Source organism: Nuphar pumila, chromosome 16 (assembly GCF_984573655.1).
Source record: "Nuphar pumila chromosome 16, dmNupPumi1.hap1.1, whole genome shotgun sequence".
NCBI classification, from domain to species: domain Eukaryota; kingdom Viridiplantae; phylum Streptophyta; class Magnoliopsida; order Nymphaeales; family Nymphaeaceae; genus Nuphar; species Nuphar pumila.
This window is the reverse complement of record NC_143264.1, coordinates 56,792,083-56,810,262: the sequence shown is the minus strand read 5'-3', so window position 1 is coordinate 56,810,262 and position 18,180 is coordinate 56,792,083. Positions and strand designations below refer to the sequence as shown.

Here is an 18,180-nt window from a genome sequence, read left to right as displayed (position 1 = left end):
TTATTTTTATTTGATTATTATTGTCCCATTTTCTTAATTTGCAATTCAGCATGCCAACAAAGACAATAACTCGCATATTTCCCTACGAGAACCATCACAGGACCACCGCCCACGAAAAAACATAGAACAATGCAAAATATTAATGTAATTTTTGTGATGCATTTTAAAATAAATAAAGAGGAGCAAAACCAAAGCTCGAGGCCCACCAGACCCACGATGATTCATTCCAATCATCGATGCACCATATGCAAAAATCATAACGATATGCAATATATACAATGATGTTAACATGTTTCCAAATGCACATTTCATACCAATTTGATAATGTGCATGAGCCACCATAATCATATGCATGTGTTCACCATCCATGTGCAAGTGTTTAAGTGTGGTCAATTTTGCATATGCTTTTATGCAATTCATATACTTATGACAAGTGCACGCATTCACTTAATGCACATACTCGGCTGGGACATGTAGGCCCAAGGCAGGGAGCGGGTGGCTCGGACATACCCCTGTACCAGTCCAGCCACTTGGTTGGACTGAACCCAATAGGGCCCGACCTGCTCCAATGATATAATTTTTTTTTTTGTAACATACCCAGGCCAACACCTATATATATATATATTGAAAATATGTGACCCAGCCGACCCAGTCGGCTGGGTCTGACATGCAGCCAAACCCACCCAGTCGACCCAGTCGGCTGGGTCAGCTACCCAGCCCAGCCGACCCAGTCAGCTGGGGGCTGATGGCCCATGGCTCAGCCGACTGTGGTTGGCTGGGCCCAACACACACAAAAATTTAAACTTTTTTTTTGAGTGCATGCCCAGCCGACTACTCAGTTGGGCTCGGCTACACGCAAGGCATGGCAAATCAGGCCAGCCGAACTGGGTTCGGCTGGTCTGACAGCCAGCACACCCAAACCCCCCCTTTTTTTATAAAAACTTTGTTTTTAAACATGTATTTCATTCATCCCCATTTTTTTTAAAAGAGGCCTAAGCACCCAGCCGACCCAGTCGGCTGGGGTCCAGATCAGGCCCAGCCGACCCGGTCGGCTGGGTTTGGTCTAGTCAGAGACGGCTGGGCCTAGCAAGAGGCTGCCCGGCCTGAACCAGCCCAGCCAGGGGGCCGAGCTGGGCCCGACAGCCCTGCTAACTCAGGCTGCCCAAGCCAACCCAGCCGAGCTCACTCGGCTGGGCCTGACAAACCATGCACAGGCCCGATCTGGGCCTGTGTATGTGCTGCCAGGGCCTGGCAGCCAACCCCAAACAAAAACAAAAAAAGACAAAGAATACAGACTATTTATATATTTACCATGACATAGTGTGCCAAAAAGGAAGCTGCAGAAAAAAAACATTCCACTATACACCTATAAGACTTTTTCATTAACCTAGGCTCAAATTTATCAAACTGTAAACATACTCATAATTAATGTTAGGAAGATATGGTTATCCCACTTGCCAGCCTGTGCTATTATACCAATCCACAACACATGCATAATATGTATATGCTTGATCCAGAACATATACATTGTTGGATCTCTCAAGTGTTATACATACATAAACAAAAATTCTCTCACAAAATAGCATTCATCCAACGGCTCAATCATTGGAAATCAAATCTAGCATAGATCAAGCACACTATAGGCTATTTTACCATGAAATAAGTTCTGTTTAGGATAAAAGAAACATACACAAAAAATTATTTTGAAAAAGTGTGAATGAAATCGGAAACGAATCCGTGGAAGAGGATCCATAGATCCTCTTTCATGTATTATGGAGTAGACATATAGATCTACCCATTTTTTTCATGGATTTACATCTAAATCTTGCATAGAATCAAACCGGCATTCGATATCTCACTTGGATTCAAAAGAGGAGACCCCTACCTTTGCAAAAATCGAAAAAAATGATGAAGAACAATGGTGGAAAGAGACTGGTTGTCTGGAAAAGAAGGTCCGCCTTCTTCTTCCGCCTCCCTCTCCCTCTTTCTTTCTTTTTCTCTTCCCTTTTTTTCCTATTTTTTTATTTCTTCTTTTCTTTGTTTAAGTAAGCCAACAGGGGGGGTTATGCCCTCCTCCTTCTCCAGCCCTCTCTAAAAGGTTCGGAGAAAGAGAGTTTCCAAAATTTTGGAATTCTCTCTCCCTTGTTTCCAAATTTTTAAAAACTCTTCCTTGTTGACTTTTTTTCCAAGTTTGGTATTTTTAAAAGTTTTTCCTAAATCTCTCTTAGGTAAGAATAAGGACCCATTTTTGGAAGCCCTAATTACCAACTCAGAATTAATAAAAATTAAATAAATAATTAATTATTAAGTATTTATTAATTATTAATTATTTAAAGGCTTCCAAAAATAGTCAAATTGACTAGGAAGACTTTTTTTATACTTAATTAACTCCAATTTAAAGCTCCTAACTGAATTTGAAAGTGTAAAAATATTGGGCATGGATTCAGATCTGGATTCGGATCCAAGATCCAAATCCAACTCCACAAATCCCAGTAGATTTTGGATTGGACCAAATTCAGATTAATATAGGTCTTGGATAGAGTCCAGATCTATATTAATTTGGGTCAAACCCATCGGATCAAATCCGATCCAAATCCGGATCTATTTTAACAAACTGATTTCTTTTTGTAAAAATGCGATTTTTCGGGCCAACCAAAACTCAAATTCAACAAAGTAACAAACCGTTGCGCTCGGCGTTTCGAGACGAATCTAACGACATATTACATTACTATCGAATTCTGAACTTTATGAATTTCGCTTGAATTTAAAGGTAAAATTTAAAACTCTTTCTTACGCTTTGATTGGATCGTCTCGACCTTGTAAATGAGATCTGAGTCAGGCTAAGACTCAAAAACATCGGTCTAAATAACGGGGTCCAACCGATTTTTCTCTCAGACTTAGCCAAATTTTTGAAAAAATCATAATTTGGTTGTGTGAAAAAGCACAATATTACAATAATCTTATCTATACTATGGGGTTTTCATGCATTAATTGTCACCATCAAGGCATTTTGGTAAATTTAACAAGAAAGCACATTGAAAGATGCACTAAAATTCACAAATACAACTAATAAATTTTCCATTGCACTATAAAATTACTTTGATGCTCAGTGATGGAATTTCTAAAGCTATTAAGGTAAAAATGCAAGAAGTTCTCTACCCACTTTGTATGTGTATGTCCGCCCCTACGGGCGGACATGCATAGATAGACAATCTACTACCAACTAACAACCCAAAATAGGGAATTTGGTTCAACATGTTAAAATAGTGCCTTTTTCATGAAAATGCTGTTTGACAATTAGGAAAAACCTAAACGGTTTCCTTTTCTTTTCATCATTGTTACTCAATAGTTACATTCTTACTCCATCCTTGAATAAGATGCAGATAAAAAGGTAAAATGACCTTATATGCTTTAATGAGTTCGCTTCAGGAAACATAAGGACCAAGTCCTACATCTTTTGCATTGCCTGACAGTTGTAACGTGTTAATGTAGATTTTTTAGGAATTGACCTTTTGGTTTTGGGTATGGAAAACATGCTACTTTGTTTTAAACTTTGAGTGGACGATATATAAAACAGATTTCCTTGTTTTGTGAAGTACCTGAGTTCTAAGATTCAGTAGTTGTCTCATGTTTGATCCTGGAATGCAAATAACATCTAGTCTACTTTCCTTTACCTCAAATTTCTTCCTAAGGATAGATCATGCATGCTGCCATTGTTTCCATTTTTTGAAATTCAAGTCCTTCGAAGATTTGTTTTCTGTGTGCTAATTTTGTAGTGCTGATGTTTCCTCGCTTATGAGTTCGTAGTTCTCCTGGACTATATATAATGATTATCTGGAATGACAGGTCTTTAATAGTGGTTAAACTTGTCATAGCCCAGTTAGCTTTTACTTCAGAAGTATTTTCTAGCCTGTGAACTAAAAATAGTTTTTGGCCACTTGCAGAGTGATGCCTTCCACAACTGATTTTTCTCTTGAAAAAAGCACTTTTCTAACTTCTGACATATTATCATATTCTTTAATCAAAATTTTTGTACTTATTTATTATGTGCTTTTCTAAGCTATGATAAATCTTGTACAGGGTCAAACTGACATGGATCAGCTTGGGAAGATATTTGCAGTATTTGGCACTCCAAGTCCTTCTCAGTGGCAGGACATGACTTTCCTTCCTGACTATATTGAATATCAACATGTTCCTGCTCAACCATTACGTGTATTATTCCCGATGGCAAGTGAAGATTCCTTGGATCTGCTTTCTAAGATGTTCACTTATGATCCAAAAGCTAGAATTTCTGCACAGCAGGCACTGGAGCATAGGTGCATAGTGGTCTAATTTGTGTCATATATGTGACATTTGTTATTAATAAAGATCTCTAAAATATGTGTTGTTCTTTCGGCCAATAGGTACTTTTCCTCTGTTCCTTTGCCTACAAAACCAGCATTGCTTCCCAGACCTGCTAATAAGGTTGAGTTTCGTAATCCTTCAATATTTGCAGAGAGAAATTCCCAAGAAGGTCATCTTGTATTATCACCACCCAATAAGGTGAGGCGAGTAAGTATTCCACCTGGAGGACATGCAGGTAATCCCCATGCCTTGGGGATCGTTGAGAAGCATGTTAAGGAGACACCAAATCTACCTACGGGAATTCCAATGTCAATAGACACAAATGGGGGTTTTGGTTCAAACTTTCCATCCAGACCCAAATTAAGCAGGTATTCATTGTATACTTCTGGAACCTCTCTTGACTTCATTTTTTCAGTTGCTCATGACTTGGAAAGATTAACCTGACAATTGGAGTGGTGCATCTTTTTTAAATGGAAAAGTATTTATTGCTAGTTACTAATCAATAAAAAGTAACACAATTAAATTAAATCTAAAAACATCACAGCTACAATAAGTAAATTAGCAAACATGAAACAAGTCAAACAACAAAGAATTAAACTATACTACTAAAGGTTTTATTAACCAAAGTAAAAGAACGTTCAGAGGCAGGGAGAAAACAATGGATACTAAAAGTATTTCGTGCTGAATATTTATGAACGAGCTAATGATCTGACTTGTTTCTTGCTTCATCGTCAATCGCATCAAAAGGAGGGATAGGATCAGTTAAGTACATGTGAGGGTGCAAATCATGCTCCCCCTCCAAGTCAAAACTCTTATGGGTTTACATCCCAATTGGATTATCCACAATTAAAATGCAATTAAATTTTAAAATATTAAACATATGCATGCTTAAATGTAACAAATTCAATATCTAATGTGAAATAGGAGAAATAATTGAATAATAATTTAAAAATATAATACGTCCCCTCATTGGTTTGCAAGAGTAATCATAGATTAGAATGCACAAAAACTATATTGATATTGTAATACCTCTCTCCTGATTGCTGCAATATGAATAAGCAGAACCTCATGTTCTGCTTTGTTTCTAGTCAACCAAATTTTCCAAATGGCAATGTGAAACATCAAGTTCCAGCAGTGTTTGATCCATGGCCATCTATGCTTTATAAAAAACCACCCATTTAAATTTTTTGACCAAATTTGTGGAATTCTAGAGTGCCCAAATTTTGAAGGTCTCTTTCTGCACATTCACAACTACTTTGCACTTGAAAAAAACATGATTGGTTGTTTCTTCCTCACGCATAAGTAACATCTATCAAGGAACTCGAAGCCGATCTTCTTTAATAATCTTGGATCAATAGTTTGCTAGCCATTGTGGCATTCACCATCCAAGAGTCTCTTGGAAGTATGTCCTTAGCATATATGAGTTTATTCCACTGTTCCAAATGGTGTTTAGTCCTTAATGATTCATGAAATTTCTTTCTAGATTTGTCCATGGCTTCCTCCCTACCTTCCCAAAACAGGAAATCTTCATACTCCGAAGTGATACCCATTCTCACATGCACCAATTTTTTGTTATACATTTGGAATGAATCATTGTTATAATACAGCATTACACCCTCTCGTTTGTGTAATCAAACTTATTTCTAACTTCTCTAAGCTTTTGAACGATGCATCAAAGAAATAAGTGACAACCCAAGGATCCGTCCAAAAATTGGTGCTCCTCCCATTGCCTATGCTCCACCGTCAAATTGTCCTTAATTTTCTCCCAAAATACTTTCTAAAAGTATGACCCTCTATAAAATTCATCATAGGACCATATTGCATTGCATATTTTTTTCATAAAGTCTCTCCAAGTCAAGGGACGCCTATAAAATGTTCAAAGTCGGCTTACATCTCGTTTTAGTGATGTCTCCGATTCACATAAGCCCCTCCTAATTTAGGTTTACAAACTGCATCCTACTTCACCAAATGGGCTTTTCTCTTGCCTACGTCTTTGTTCCACAAGAAATTCACAAAACTGTCCTCAGTCTACTTCCAAATTATTGATTCCGATCTGTCTTTCAATGACATGAACTCAAATGCCATAAAACATGCTTCCAGTATGAGATATGAGCTTCTAACAGTCCTCGAGTCCCAAATGAATAGAACCCTAGGTCTGCCTTTAGCAGTGACTTCATTCCCACGAGGACTAAGAACTTCAATCTGTGCTTTGGATAATATCTAGATGATTTATTTGAATCACCTCATCAAGCTCAAGTTGGGTTGCGCCTCTTGACAGCCCTTATATTCTAAGAATTTATCTCCATTTATTTTTGGTGGGTTTTTTCACTGCCTTTTGGGTCTTGGACCAGTTGCATTAGGATCGGTTGAGATTTTTGGCACCCATAGGGGCCCCAGAAGAACCATTGCTGGTGTTGGGAAGCAGCGTTTTCTCTATTTATTTCATTCTTGAGTATTACCACCTCATCTGGTCCTTCAATCTGATCCAACATTTTGAATTTGTGAAGTGGTTACTGGTTTTCTTGTAATGCACACAGTTTCATTTTTTCTTCCTCTTTTTCTTCTTATCTTCTTGGATGGGAAATGCTGAGCTCTCAGGGCCAGTTTAGGACATCTTTCCTCAACATGCCTTCTGGTGCCTACATATGGAGCACAAAGTCGAAGAAGATTCAAATTCAAGAGTGTTCTCTCAGTTCCTAATCTAACTTGATGAATATAGAGTCCAATAAATCCTGATTAATTGTAACTTCTACGAGCAAGCATGCAAAGTGAAATCGGTTATAATTCTTTGTCGTATCATTCACTGCTATCACCTTCCCCTTACTGACCTGCAGTATTTGGCAATGATACTCTCTCAACACCATGGGATTTTTGAAAACTTGATCCATCATATAGTTCCATGGATAAGGATTCTCCCAACCACCACCCAGGTCCATTCATATGGTTAAAATTCTAAATTTTCTTTGCTGCTGAATTCAACCATAAACTTGCTGTTAGCTAGTGAAGAACTAAATGGATTTGATCAACGCCTCTGCCTATTCATGACTTCTCTTACATAAAATGATCTTTGCATTCATTTGCATATAACTATATAAAGTGAATGTTGAAACTCTTTTTCTCTCTATATAATGACAGAAAAATGTATCATCTTACTTTCCTTATGCATGAAGGAGTGATCCATTAGGAACCTGAGAAGTCAGCATAGTTGGCAAACTTGTGACTCGGGCAAAGATCGGACCCCTACTTGGTCACCGAGTCAGCAGGTTGACTCTGTGACTCACACTAGTCAGGACTCTATTTTATAATGTAAGCACATGAATAAGACATGGAAATAACTAAACTTCAAGCTAATATGCCAATAGATAAGTTGCAAAAATATATAATTATACATGAGTATGAACTTTTCTAATTGAACGATATTAGATTCTTCGTAACAAGCGACTTTATATAAGAATTATGCATTAAAATGATAAAATACATAATAATTTTTTCTAATGGGTTGGATTGGTAGTCCTGAATCGTGACCCAGTTGTGGTCCGATCCGAGTCGACTCGGGTGATTCCCGAGTTGACTCGCCGGGTTTGCCAACTATGGAAGTCAGATTACTTACTGTATATGCCCATGATCTTTGTAACGCCCCAAAATCGTGGACTTGAAACCTTTTATGAAAATGGTTGAAAGCTTTGAAATCGATTACTTATCAGAGTTTGAAACAGGAGTTTAGCGGAAAATCATGTTTGAAATAGCAAGTCCCTGGACCTTGGGCGCATTACAGTGCAAACTTTCCTTTACAAACCGTTTTGCAACTCGAATATATATTTTACTGAAATGAAAAGAAGAACAAAGTTTTGGTAATACAGTTTTAGTAATCCAGAGTTTTAATCAGAAGAAATGCTTTCAAAGAAACTTTATACCACATTTACCAAAAGTGTCCTAAGGAGCGCAACGTCAGGGAAAGGGTGTCGCTTTGAACGCATCACGTCATTGTGCCATCGCAAGCTGTCTCAACCTGTTCACCACTTACCCAAGAAATGAGTCAGTTTCACAACAAACTAGTAGCTACAAATGCTGCAATAAGCAAAATATTCGCTAGATCAAGCAAGAAAAAACAAGACTAGCAGAACTAACCAAACGTACTGTGGAGTAAGCAAAACTCTAGTAAAGCAAACAACTAACTATAGAAGCAGTAAGGACCATAGTACTAAACAAGCAACTATAGCAATCCAACTGATTCTAAAGGTGAAGAGTAACTAACTCTATCCAACAGTCAAACAAAGCAACTGAATAAGACAAGCATTCATAACAATGCTCGCAATACATACAATTGCCATTAAATGGTTCAGTTCATCGGCAAATGACTATATTAATCGTAAAGTACAAGCTGTTGCATCACAAACAATTTATAAGCTACACATGTTAAGCAATCATACGACAATAGTTATATCACAATATGTAACAACTAGCATAATGCTAGTATTATAAACAATTGACTAGTATGAGAAACTAATTATTACTTAGCAAAGAACTACACAAACAGTTTAATCAACTAGAGTAATGCCTCGACAAACGTGCATAGCTCAATGAGTAGCATATTGAATTACCGAGTAAGCAAACAATCAATTTACGTCACAACACGCTTATCTCATAATCATGTACGTAGGTTATATCTTGTTCTCATTATGAGCAAGCCATTGTGGGTACGCATAAGGCACGAAACATAGAAACAACCGAGATCGATTCGGGGGTCCATTATGCTATGTATTTTATTATACCCCGAATGACTGACTGAGTCCACATCCTAAGGGGACGGCCAGTGACCAAGAGAGTAAGTCCCCAAAGGCGAACAAAGCCTATGGATGCATCCAACTTCTGCAGAAGTGTCAGACGGCTACCACCTAGGATACTTATGGTAGCCCCCATTTTCCCCTACCTCCGATGACTAGGGAAGCCAGACCTTTGCCCGTAATAACCATTAATGACTTGTTCATCAGAGTTTTGTACCATTCATCCTCTCTCTTGATGAACCATCCCGAACGGGCACGACGGGGGTTTCTTAACCGCCGTCCCATTCTACATGCTCTGGTCTTTCGACCCAATCGAGCATCTTGCCTGTGAAGGCACATAATTATCATTATGTGAATTACACGCGCCATTGCGCGTTCGAGACAACCACACACCTCTCATCATACTCACCGCAGTATGCAACATACCTGTTCAAAAGTATAACCACGATGAGAGGGGTAAGGATTTCTCATAGGAAATCCCCCACACATCTGCTTTACAGAAGTCCACAGTGAACTCATTCGAGTTCCAACTTATCACACTCGGGTCCTTTAGACAGTTGCAAGCATTTTGCCTATTAGGCGAATATCAACATTTCATGATTACCTTTAAGTGTCAATACACGTTTCGAGGTTACTACAAACCTCTCATCCTGCTCTTCGTAGTCCAAACATATTGTACATTACTGAGAGTACGACTACAGGGAGAGGAGCATGGATTTCTTAAAAGAAATCCATTAACAATAATCTTGCGATAATCTCGTGAAAGAAGGAAGTGCGCCAACTATCTTGGTTTGACCAGAAAGCCTAGAAACTAAGTCTCGCATCAGAGGTGATATAGCATCTATCTTAGCGATGGCGCAAGTACCTCGATAGGACTCTCGCCCTACTCGTGGACAGGCTCCTAAACAAGGTTATCGAAGTTGTATCAGATACGCGAACCGAAGTTGCAACACACTTCTCCCAAATACATCGATTTGGGAGATCCAACTACTATCTCACAAAAGGCTTTCGAAATCTGCTTTACTAAGCTATACATTTTTGAAAATAGGTTTGCACCTAAAAACCATCATTTTTGAAGAACCGAAATGCATAAGCGTGTGTTGTGGCTTTTAAGACAAATAAGTGAAACAATATACATTATACACTCGAAACTGCACTCAGGGAGTGCTAGCTGACAAGGGGCAAACCCGTGCACATTATAGTGTCATGGAAAATCGAGGAGCAAGACTCGATGTGCAAAGCTGCACCTCAAGCATAAAACGCACAAGCCAGACACGAGGTATGAAATCATACATCGACCATCGAAACACACAAGCAAACAACTACGTAAGCAACTCACGGGGTATGAGATCCTATCATGACTAAGCAAGTGCAAAAGATGACTCGCGAGGCATGGAGTTGTACCTCGATAAAACGATAAGTGTAAGCAAGTAAATGAGCATATGACAGAGATAAGAATACATGCACGAGCAAAGCATATGCACGAAGTGCGGCATCCAAGTAAGGATGAACAACACATACAAAAAGTAAATGCAAAAGCAAGCATGACTACAACAAGAAAGTAAGGTAGTAAGGCCATGACGCATAAAGCGCGGGGCAACAGGAAAGTAAAGTACAAAAAAGTAAAGAGGACAAGGATCGCGAAACCGCGTCCTTGAGTTAAAATGATATGAACTGTAAAAACATGAATTAAAAGCCTGGGCATATATAGCGCGGCGGCAACAAAAAAGGAAAGTGCAAGAAAGTAAAGAGGACAAGGATCGCGAAACCGCGTCCTTGAATTAAAAGACATACGTATATATTTTATACATATACATATATTATCATCCTCTTTCATTTTTAGTTATCTTTCCTTATTTTGGCATTTATCCATTCATTGTCCATTTACGCAAGAATCCCCTACCTTGAGGGGTTGCGGGTTCTCGTACGCCTGCGGCGTAGGTAAGCTCGAGCCACTAAGGCGAGCTGGATCCACCGTTCAACCTGCGATGCTTAGAACATTAGTAATATGCCATAATACAAACGAGAAGCGGGTCCGGTAAGACCTGCAGTGGTACCGGATCCCAAATACAAAGGTAGGCAGGGAGCTCAGCTCCTTGGAGAAAAACAACAGAGGCAGCAAGGCAGGGAGTCCTGGGTTCCCTACCTGCTGGAGCAACAATGGCCCCCTGACAGAGCCTTGCTGACCATCGACAGTAAACAATGGCAGAGGTAGGGAGCCTTGCTCCCTGCATGCCCGAACAAGAGAGGGCTAAGGGCTTATCCCCCATCCACATGAGTGAGACAGGGAGGCCTGCTCCCAGACCGCCAGAAATGCAGAGGCAAAAACTCTGTATCCTGCCAACAAGGGTGCCAGAGGCAGGGGCCTCACCCCTGCCTGGCAAAAAGCAGTAGAGGCAGGGAGCAGGGGCTCCCTGCCCGCCAGGACAGAGAAGGCAGGGGAGGGAGCAGAGGCTCCCTGCCGAACCTGCCACAACAGGAAAGGGGGGGGGGGTGACAACCCCCTGTCGAAACACACATCGGGACAGAGGGCGCAACCCCCTACTGGAAAGGAGACAGGCAGGGGTTCTACCCTTTCCAGTAGAAAGATCAAGGTAGGGGGCGAAGCCCTCTACTGGGAAACAAATAAGATGCAGGGGGCTTCACCCCCTGCCCGAATACAGGAAGCAGAGGGGCTTTGCCCCCTGCTGGGAAACTAAAGGAGGCGGGGGGAAAAGCTTCGCCCCCTGCTGACATAACACAGGAGGCAGGGGGCAAAACCCCCTGTCGAGAAGCAACAAGAGAGCAGGGGGCTTCGGCACTTGCTGAGGAACAACTGAGGGCAGGGGGAGCTTCTCCCTCTACCGAAAACAAAAAGAAAGCAGGGGGCCTCGCCCCCTATCGGGACACAAATGCAGGGGGAGCTTCGCCCCCTGCAGGCAAGCACTAGGACAGGGGGAACAAAGCCCCCTGCTGCAAAAGAAAGCGACAGGGGGGTGGAGCCCCCTGTCGACGAGAGGCAATGACAGGGGGCTTAGACCCCCTGTCGGTCGACTCCAAAAAGGAAGGCAGGGGGGTAACCCCCTGCCGATGAGAGGCGACGACAGGGGGCTCAACCCCTCCTGTCGGTCAACCCCTCACAAAGGAGAAGAAGAAGAAGAGGGGAGGGTTTTACCTGAGAGTCGGGGGGTTTTCCGGCATGATGGACTACAATCGGGGTGAGGATGCCGACAACACCGTCGCCGGAGGCCGCAGAAGAAGGGGAGTCGAGAACAGGGTTCCGGCAAGGCGTAGCCGGCGTTGAGGCTGCTGCGATGTTGGGTGGTGTCGGCCCAACACGAGAGGAAAGGGGGAAGACCCACGAGGCTATCGTCGACGACAACCGTCGATGGTCACGGTGGTCGAGAAGGGAAGAAGGGGGAAACGAGGGATCGCCGATCGGGAGGGTTGACGACAACACCGAGGAGGATGGCGGCTTCAGTCGCCAGCGATCGCTCATGGACCGAGAGGCTACGAGAAACAATGACAAAGAAGGAGAGACCGGAGACTTCGACGTCGGGGGCTCTAGCGCAGTCGACGATCGGAAGGGAGGTCGTCGACGATGTCGCAAGTGGCCGCCGGGGAAACGAGGTCATCGACGACGACGGTCGTCGGGTTGTCTGCTGAGGCCACTGTCGTGAGAGAAGAGAGGAAGAGGCGGTGACAGGGGAGGTCGCTGACAAGAGGTTACCGGCGATCGATAGTCGCCGGTGTGGGTCGCCGAAACTCGAAGGCCGACGGCGGCTTCAGTCGCTGGCTTCCTGCAGCACCCGGGACAGAGCTGGGAGAGGAGGCAGAGGAGAGAGAGAGAAGGGACGAAGGTTTTTGGCCCACGCCCGAGGCGCCTGCGTCCTTTAAAAGACGCAGGTTCTCAAAGCTTCGAGAACTCAGGTCCGGGTCAATCTCGGGTCCGGCTCAGACCCGGGCCCGACACGACGGACCAAACCTTGACACGTGTCCGACATGTGCCCTGCACGTGTCTGACATGTGTACGACATGTGCCCTGCACGTGTCTGACATGTGTACGACATGGTTTTTTTTAACGAGCTTTACAATCTTTGAGGACCAGAGATTAGTATCATCTCTGTTGTGCATAACCTTCTCCAACGATCTATCTTGGTCCTTGCCTTCTTGGAACATCCAGCCACATCTTCCATCAGCTTATTAATTTCATCAATGTCTTTTGAGATATTCTATAGTTGTGCTAGTATTCAACTCAAGTTATGGTTAAGTTCAAAGAGTTTGTACGATATGAGTGGGTGGGTGTATCCTATGATTAAGTTACATGGGTACGGAGGGTACGCCACATCAATTTCAAAAGTTAGGATACAACGACCATAGTGACAAAAGTTAAAAACGAAAAAATATCGGCAGACAAAAACATGAAAATTTGATTTTTTTTAAACCTTGCATTTTTGGCAAAATCTGAGCAGTAAAAAATAAATAAAAAATATAAAAAATATAAAAAATGTTTTTATAAGGAAATATACATAAAAATATTAAAAAATAAAAACCACACGATTTTATCATGATAAATAGCCAATAAAAACATGAATATGGCATTTAAAATACAATATTTATGTTTTTGACAAAAAACTCGTGAGAAATTGAAAATATCGCGAACAATTACCGTTTTTAACTTTCGGGTATTTTTTTGCGATATTTCTTGCGAGATTTGTCACTATGACGGGGACACGACTATATATGAGTTAATCTTACATTAAACTAGTTGTGTTTAAAGAATTCAACCATATTAAAATGATTAAAATACTCTTAAAAAGTGGTATTTTTTAAAATATATGGTTACTTTTTGAGGTAAAAAAAGGTGGATTTGATGGATTCATAAAGTTACTTTTTTAGAAAAGGTGTTTGACTTTTTAGTTCTCTTCAATTTCAAAAGACTTGTAATTCCTAAAAAGTAGTCAAGCATTTCTAAAGTTCCATTCTTTTAAGGGTATTTTAGTTCTTTTTATAAGGTTGAATCTATCTAATATTAAACACAACTAGTTTAGTGTTAGATTAACTCTCTCTCTCTATATATATATAGAAAGAGAGTTTGTGTATGGATCAGGTGTGGCTCTCCAATAGGATCCATTTTAGAATTTTTTCGACATATTTTTTTTGGACGTACATCCATATTAGAAATTTGAAAACAAAAGCCCCTTAATATTTTTTTTTTAAATGGAAGAGTGCAACTGGAGTGTTGTGCGATCGTAGAATGCCATTGCGGTTGAAGGGAAAGTTTTATAGGACGATTATTAGGCCCGCTTTACTATATGGTACGGAATGTTGGGCTGCCAAGAGACATCATATTCAAAAAATGAGTGTAGCTGAGATGCGTATGCTGAGATAGATGTGTGGAAATACAATAAAAGATAAGATTCGGAACGAGGAGATACGTAAGAAGGTAGGCGTTGCACCCATTGAAAATAAGATGAGAGAAGAATCGTTTACGGTGGTTTGGACATATTCGACGAAGGCCTAATGATGCTCCGGTTAGAAGGATGGAGAAATGGGAAAATATATTAGTTAAAAGAGGTCGAGGTAGGCCTAGGAAGACATGGATGGAGGTGATAGGAAAGGATATGAATGCTTTGAACCTCACCGAGGACATGGCATTGGATAGAAATGAATGGAGGAAAAGGATTCATGTGGAAGACCCAGAATGATTTTCTTTGTTGGTTCATATCGCCAACCCCAATTGTTTTGGGATGAAGGCGTAGTTGTTTGTTTGTTTGTTGTTTAAGAGGTTGAATAAAGTTTTTGAAAAGAATGAGAGGAATTTGACTTTTTTTAATAAAAAGGAGGGTGGGGAACAAAAGGGGGCTTTTGCCCCCCCACCCCACCCCCACCCCCACCCCCACCCTCTCTCTCTCTGGCAGATGTGGAGAAGAAGAGGAGCAGCTTGAGCAAGATCTGGTACTCTCTCTCTCTCTACTTTTTCTTCCTCTTCCTCTTTGTTCTTCTTCCTTCTCCTGCTTCCTCCCTGCCCTTCGACCCCAGGTCAAAAGTCAAAAAAAGAGAATAAATGTTATTTGGGTCGGGTCAAGGTTGTACCTGACTCGATCCGGACCAGCATGTATCTGTGCTGTCTCCGGTACCTGTACCCGTGTCAGGCTGTGTCAACACGGATACGGCTGCTTGTTAGACGTGTCTATGTGACATAGGGTGCATGTGGGGGGGAAAGAGAAGCGGATTTGATCAGATTAGCCTATATGAGAACAGTTGTGCTCCAGTATTGCTTGGAAAAGTTCATGCAGGGTAAGAATCTCCCACGATTGTTCTCTTTTAATTTACAGAGGATCTCTATTGCTAGTACATATAACTTCTCCCTGCATTTGTAGTTTGTCCATGTGCGGATTGCCGGCTATTCTTGTAATTATATCCATCTTGTTTGCTAGATATTTCATGATTCAGACGTGCAACTTCTCCTATACTGTTGATTTAATAGTTTTCAACTAAATTCAGTTTAAACTGCTATAACTATGTTCTAGATTACTTTATATGTTACAGGCCGTGTTTATCTTTAGAAGCTAGCCACTGACTTGTTTTTGGATAATATTTGCAGTAGTGACAGGTCATATCTGAAGCGGAAACTTGATATGGATCTTGCCCTTGAGCATTCTATCCAAGAAGAGCAGGGTTGATTTAGTTACAATTATTGATTTTATCAAAGCTGGAGGAGTTCTGCTATTGCCTATGCCACAAAATATACATTCAAAGTGTCATCATCCATTGAAAACCTGCTTTCTGAGAGAGAAGGTTCTATACAATATACGTTACCGATTATGTGTAGAGGCTTCTTTGCATAATGGAAATAATAAAGAACAATATGTGCATTTTCATCCTTGTCTCTTCTGGAAATGATATAAGCGGATTTACATCTCTTTACAGGAAGGTTGTTTTTTCTCCACAATTTCTGGCCTGACTGAGTCCTCTTGGGATCAACTCAAGTTAATTGTATGTAACTAATATCCTGGCCAGCAACTCGCCCTCGTGTATTTTGGTGTGCATTGGTGGTGATTTTGGTTTTCCAGTTATTCTACTAGTGTTACTGATACTCTATTGGGGGCACTTCAGAGGATGAACATTTTTTCCATTGGTGTGGTGATTTTTGGTTTTTGCAGTTGCTATGAAATGTTAGCGATACTCCATTGGAAACTCTTCCATGTAAAAGCATTTTGCATGTGTGATTTTTGTTCTGTCTTGATTATACTATCTTAATGCCGTGATAACTATAATGTATGAGTGGATAGTCATGTGAAACCTTTCTCTCCGCCTCCCGTTTTGTATGTTCTATGGTGGGCTACATTCTAGCAAATGTTGAAAGGTCCTCTAATCAATGTCTTATGTTTGAGGGATCTGAGGAACGTTCAAAATTCATGGATTTCTTCATATGGTAGGCTGCTTACACTGAATATTTCTTCGCAGCGTGTCATTGGTCAATCAAATTTGGAAGTCTGCTAAAGATGATGAAACAACTCAAACTCGAACAAGTGATAGCATCTGGTTGAATCCTTCTCATTGTCAACAATTCACGATTTGGACTAAATTTCTAGACTTTGGGTTAGGCCATGAACGAAGTTTATCATCAACAGGATACGTGTTTGCAGGTCTGGAGGGATGGAGACGGATTCCGAAGGCAATAATGGCGACTGGTGAAAAAATGACAGTGGGTGGCCTCCCTGAAAAGATCAGGTGCAATATGATTGCACAAATATTTGTGCATTAAGCACCTGATCACCCTTCATCTTGGGGACAGGGCCTGTCAGTTGTGGGGCCCAAGGCTTGATGGAGGGCAATCAGGTGCTTAATGCACAAATATTTGTGCAATCATATTGCACGCGATCCGGACTCGTGTCGTGGCCTCCACCCTCCGCTGGGAGATCCATGGCCCTTGATTCCACTGGCCCCAACTCTGATGGAAGTAACTGCGTTGGACCCCTGCAGCAGCCTACCTTATTGTCCCCACCAAACTCTCGATCCTGGGCCAACGTAGTAGGTGGACCAAGAGGGGAGGATCTAATCCATGGTAGTGATTTTTGTGGGTGTGGATACGTACACCAAATCGAAGGGGAGAAGGCAATTTGCGAGGGTCAAAATCCAAGTGCCGTTGAACTTTCATCCAGCTTCGATAGTGGAAATAGAAGTGAAAATGGGATCAACTTATCAACAGGAAGTGATTTATGAGAACATTCGCTATTGCGCCTCTTGCGGGTCAATTTCACACAACAGATTTGTGTGGGGTGAAGGCCGAGAACCAGAAATGAAAGGTAGTTCCAGCGAACCAGGGCTAGACCCAGGTGAAGATATCCCGTTGGAACCGACGATGGAACCACAACACTCCCAAACAGTCTGCTTCAAATGGACGGTGACCCCACAACGGTACTGCCGCAAAAAGAGGAGGGCCATTGCGACATCTCGAGAGCTCAACATGACAGATACAACCCACAACGAGATCCAGCCGTGATACAAGTGAAGGGGCGGGAGCCCCACCACAGGTTAGAAGCGATCCATCACTCCAATCTCCTGCATGGTAGCATCGTCTGAGCTCCGACAAATAGTGGAAAGTTGGCGGTGATGCAGAACATGGATGGCACCCTGGAGACATGTAAGGCTATATGGCCATAAAGTGACCGTTGGAGGCTATTCCAATGTTCAAATACAAAAAGACGTATCTCTTAGGGATGAAAGGATTTTTCTCAAGGATGTGCCTCAAAACTTGAACTCCTTACAAGTTTTAAATGCAGTGAAAGAGTATAAAAAACAAGTTTTAAATGCAGTGAATGAGTACTTTCCTGACGATTTCGAGCGTAACATCATGTTCTTCATCTCACAACAATTCTGCATCCGAGCATCCAAGTTCTTACATTGGTATCATAGCAGGTTCTGTGCGTGCAGGTGTATTGACGTAGAAATCGAATACCGGTGAAACCAGACCAGAATACCCCTTTCACGGCAACGACTCATCGCAAAGGAAGAGGGTTCAGTCGTCTTCGGTTTTTTGGTAGAGAAGAAATCACCACCACGGGGG

The 18,180-nt window shown here is 41.5% G+C and overlaps 2 protein-coding genes across 4 annotated transcripts in view; both read left to right on the top strand.

The window, feature by feature from the left end:
- LOC149813258 (cyclin-dependent kinase D-3-like) overlaps positions 1–16,355 on the top strand; it is a 70,290-nt gene extending 53,935 nt beyond the window's left edge. Inside the window, exons 5-8 of one of the 3 annotated variants that reach the window (XR_016428264.1) lie at positions 4,081–4,316; positions 4,404–4,712; positions 15,715–15,908; positions 16,041–16,355. The gene's annotated coding sequence lies outside the window, so the exon portion shown is untranslated. Of the gene's footprint in view, positions 1–4,080; positions 4,713–15,714; positions 15,992–16,040 lie in introns of those variants that run through there. The other 2 variants (XR_016428265.1, XM_089991561.1) reach the window with 2 other exon arrangements.
- LOC149813259 (cyclin-dependent kinase D-1-like) lies at positions 4,093–4,788 on the top strand. The gene is made up of 3 exons (XM_089991091.1): positions 4,093–4,316; positions 4,404–4,579; positions 4,760–4,788. Exons 1-3 carry the CDS (start codon positions 4,093–4,095, stop codon positions 4,786–4,788), a joined length of 429 nt encoding a protein of 142 aa, XP_089847217.1.
- Positions 16,356–18,180: the final 1,825 nt, after the last annotated feature.

What these genes read in the sequence shown, in the direction of transcription:
- LOC149813259 (XM_089991091.1), top strand. Translation starts at nt 4,093, where the DNA reads ATGGATCAGCTTGGGAAGATATTTGCAGTATTTGGCACTCCAAGTCCT. An exon ending in CAGCAGGCACTGGAGCATAG is followed by an intron (nt 4,317 to 4,403) that starts GTGCATAGTGGT and finishes TTCGGCCAATAG; the next exon opens with GTACTTTTCCTCTGTTCCTT. An exon ending in TCCACCTGGAGGACATGCAG is followed by an intron (nt 4,580 to 4,759) that starts GTAATCCCCATG and finishes TCATTTTTTCAG; the next exon opens with TTGCTCATGACTTGGAAAGA.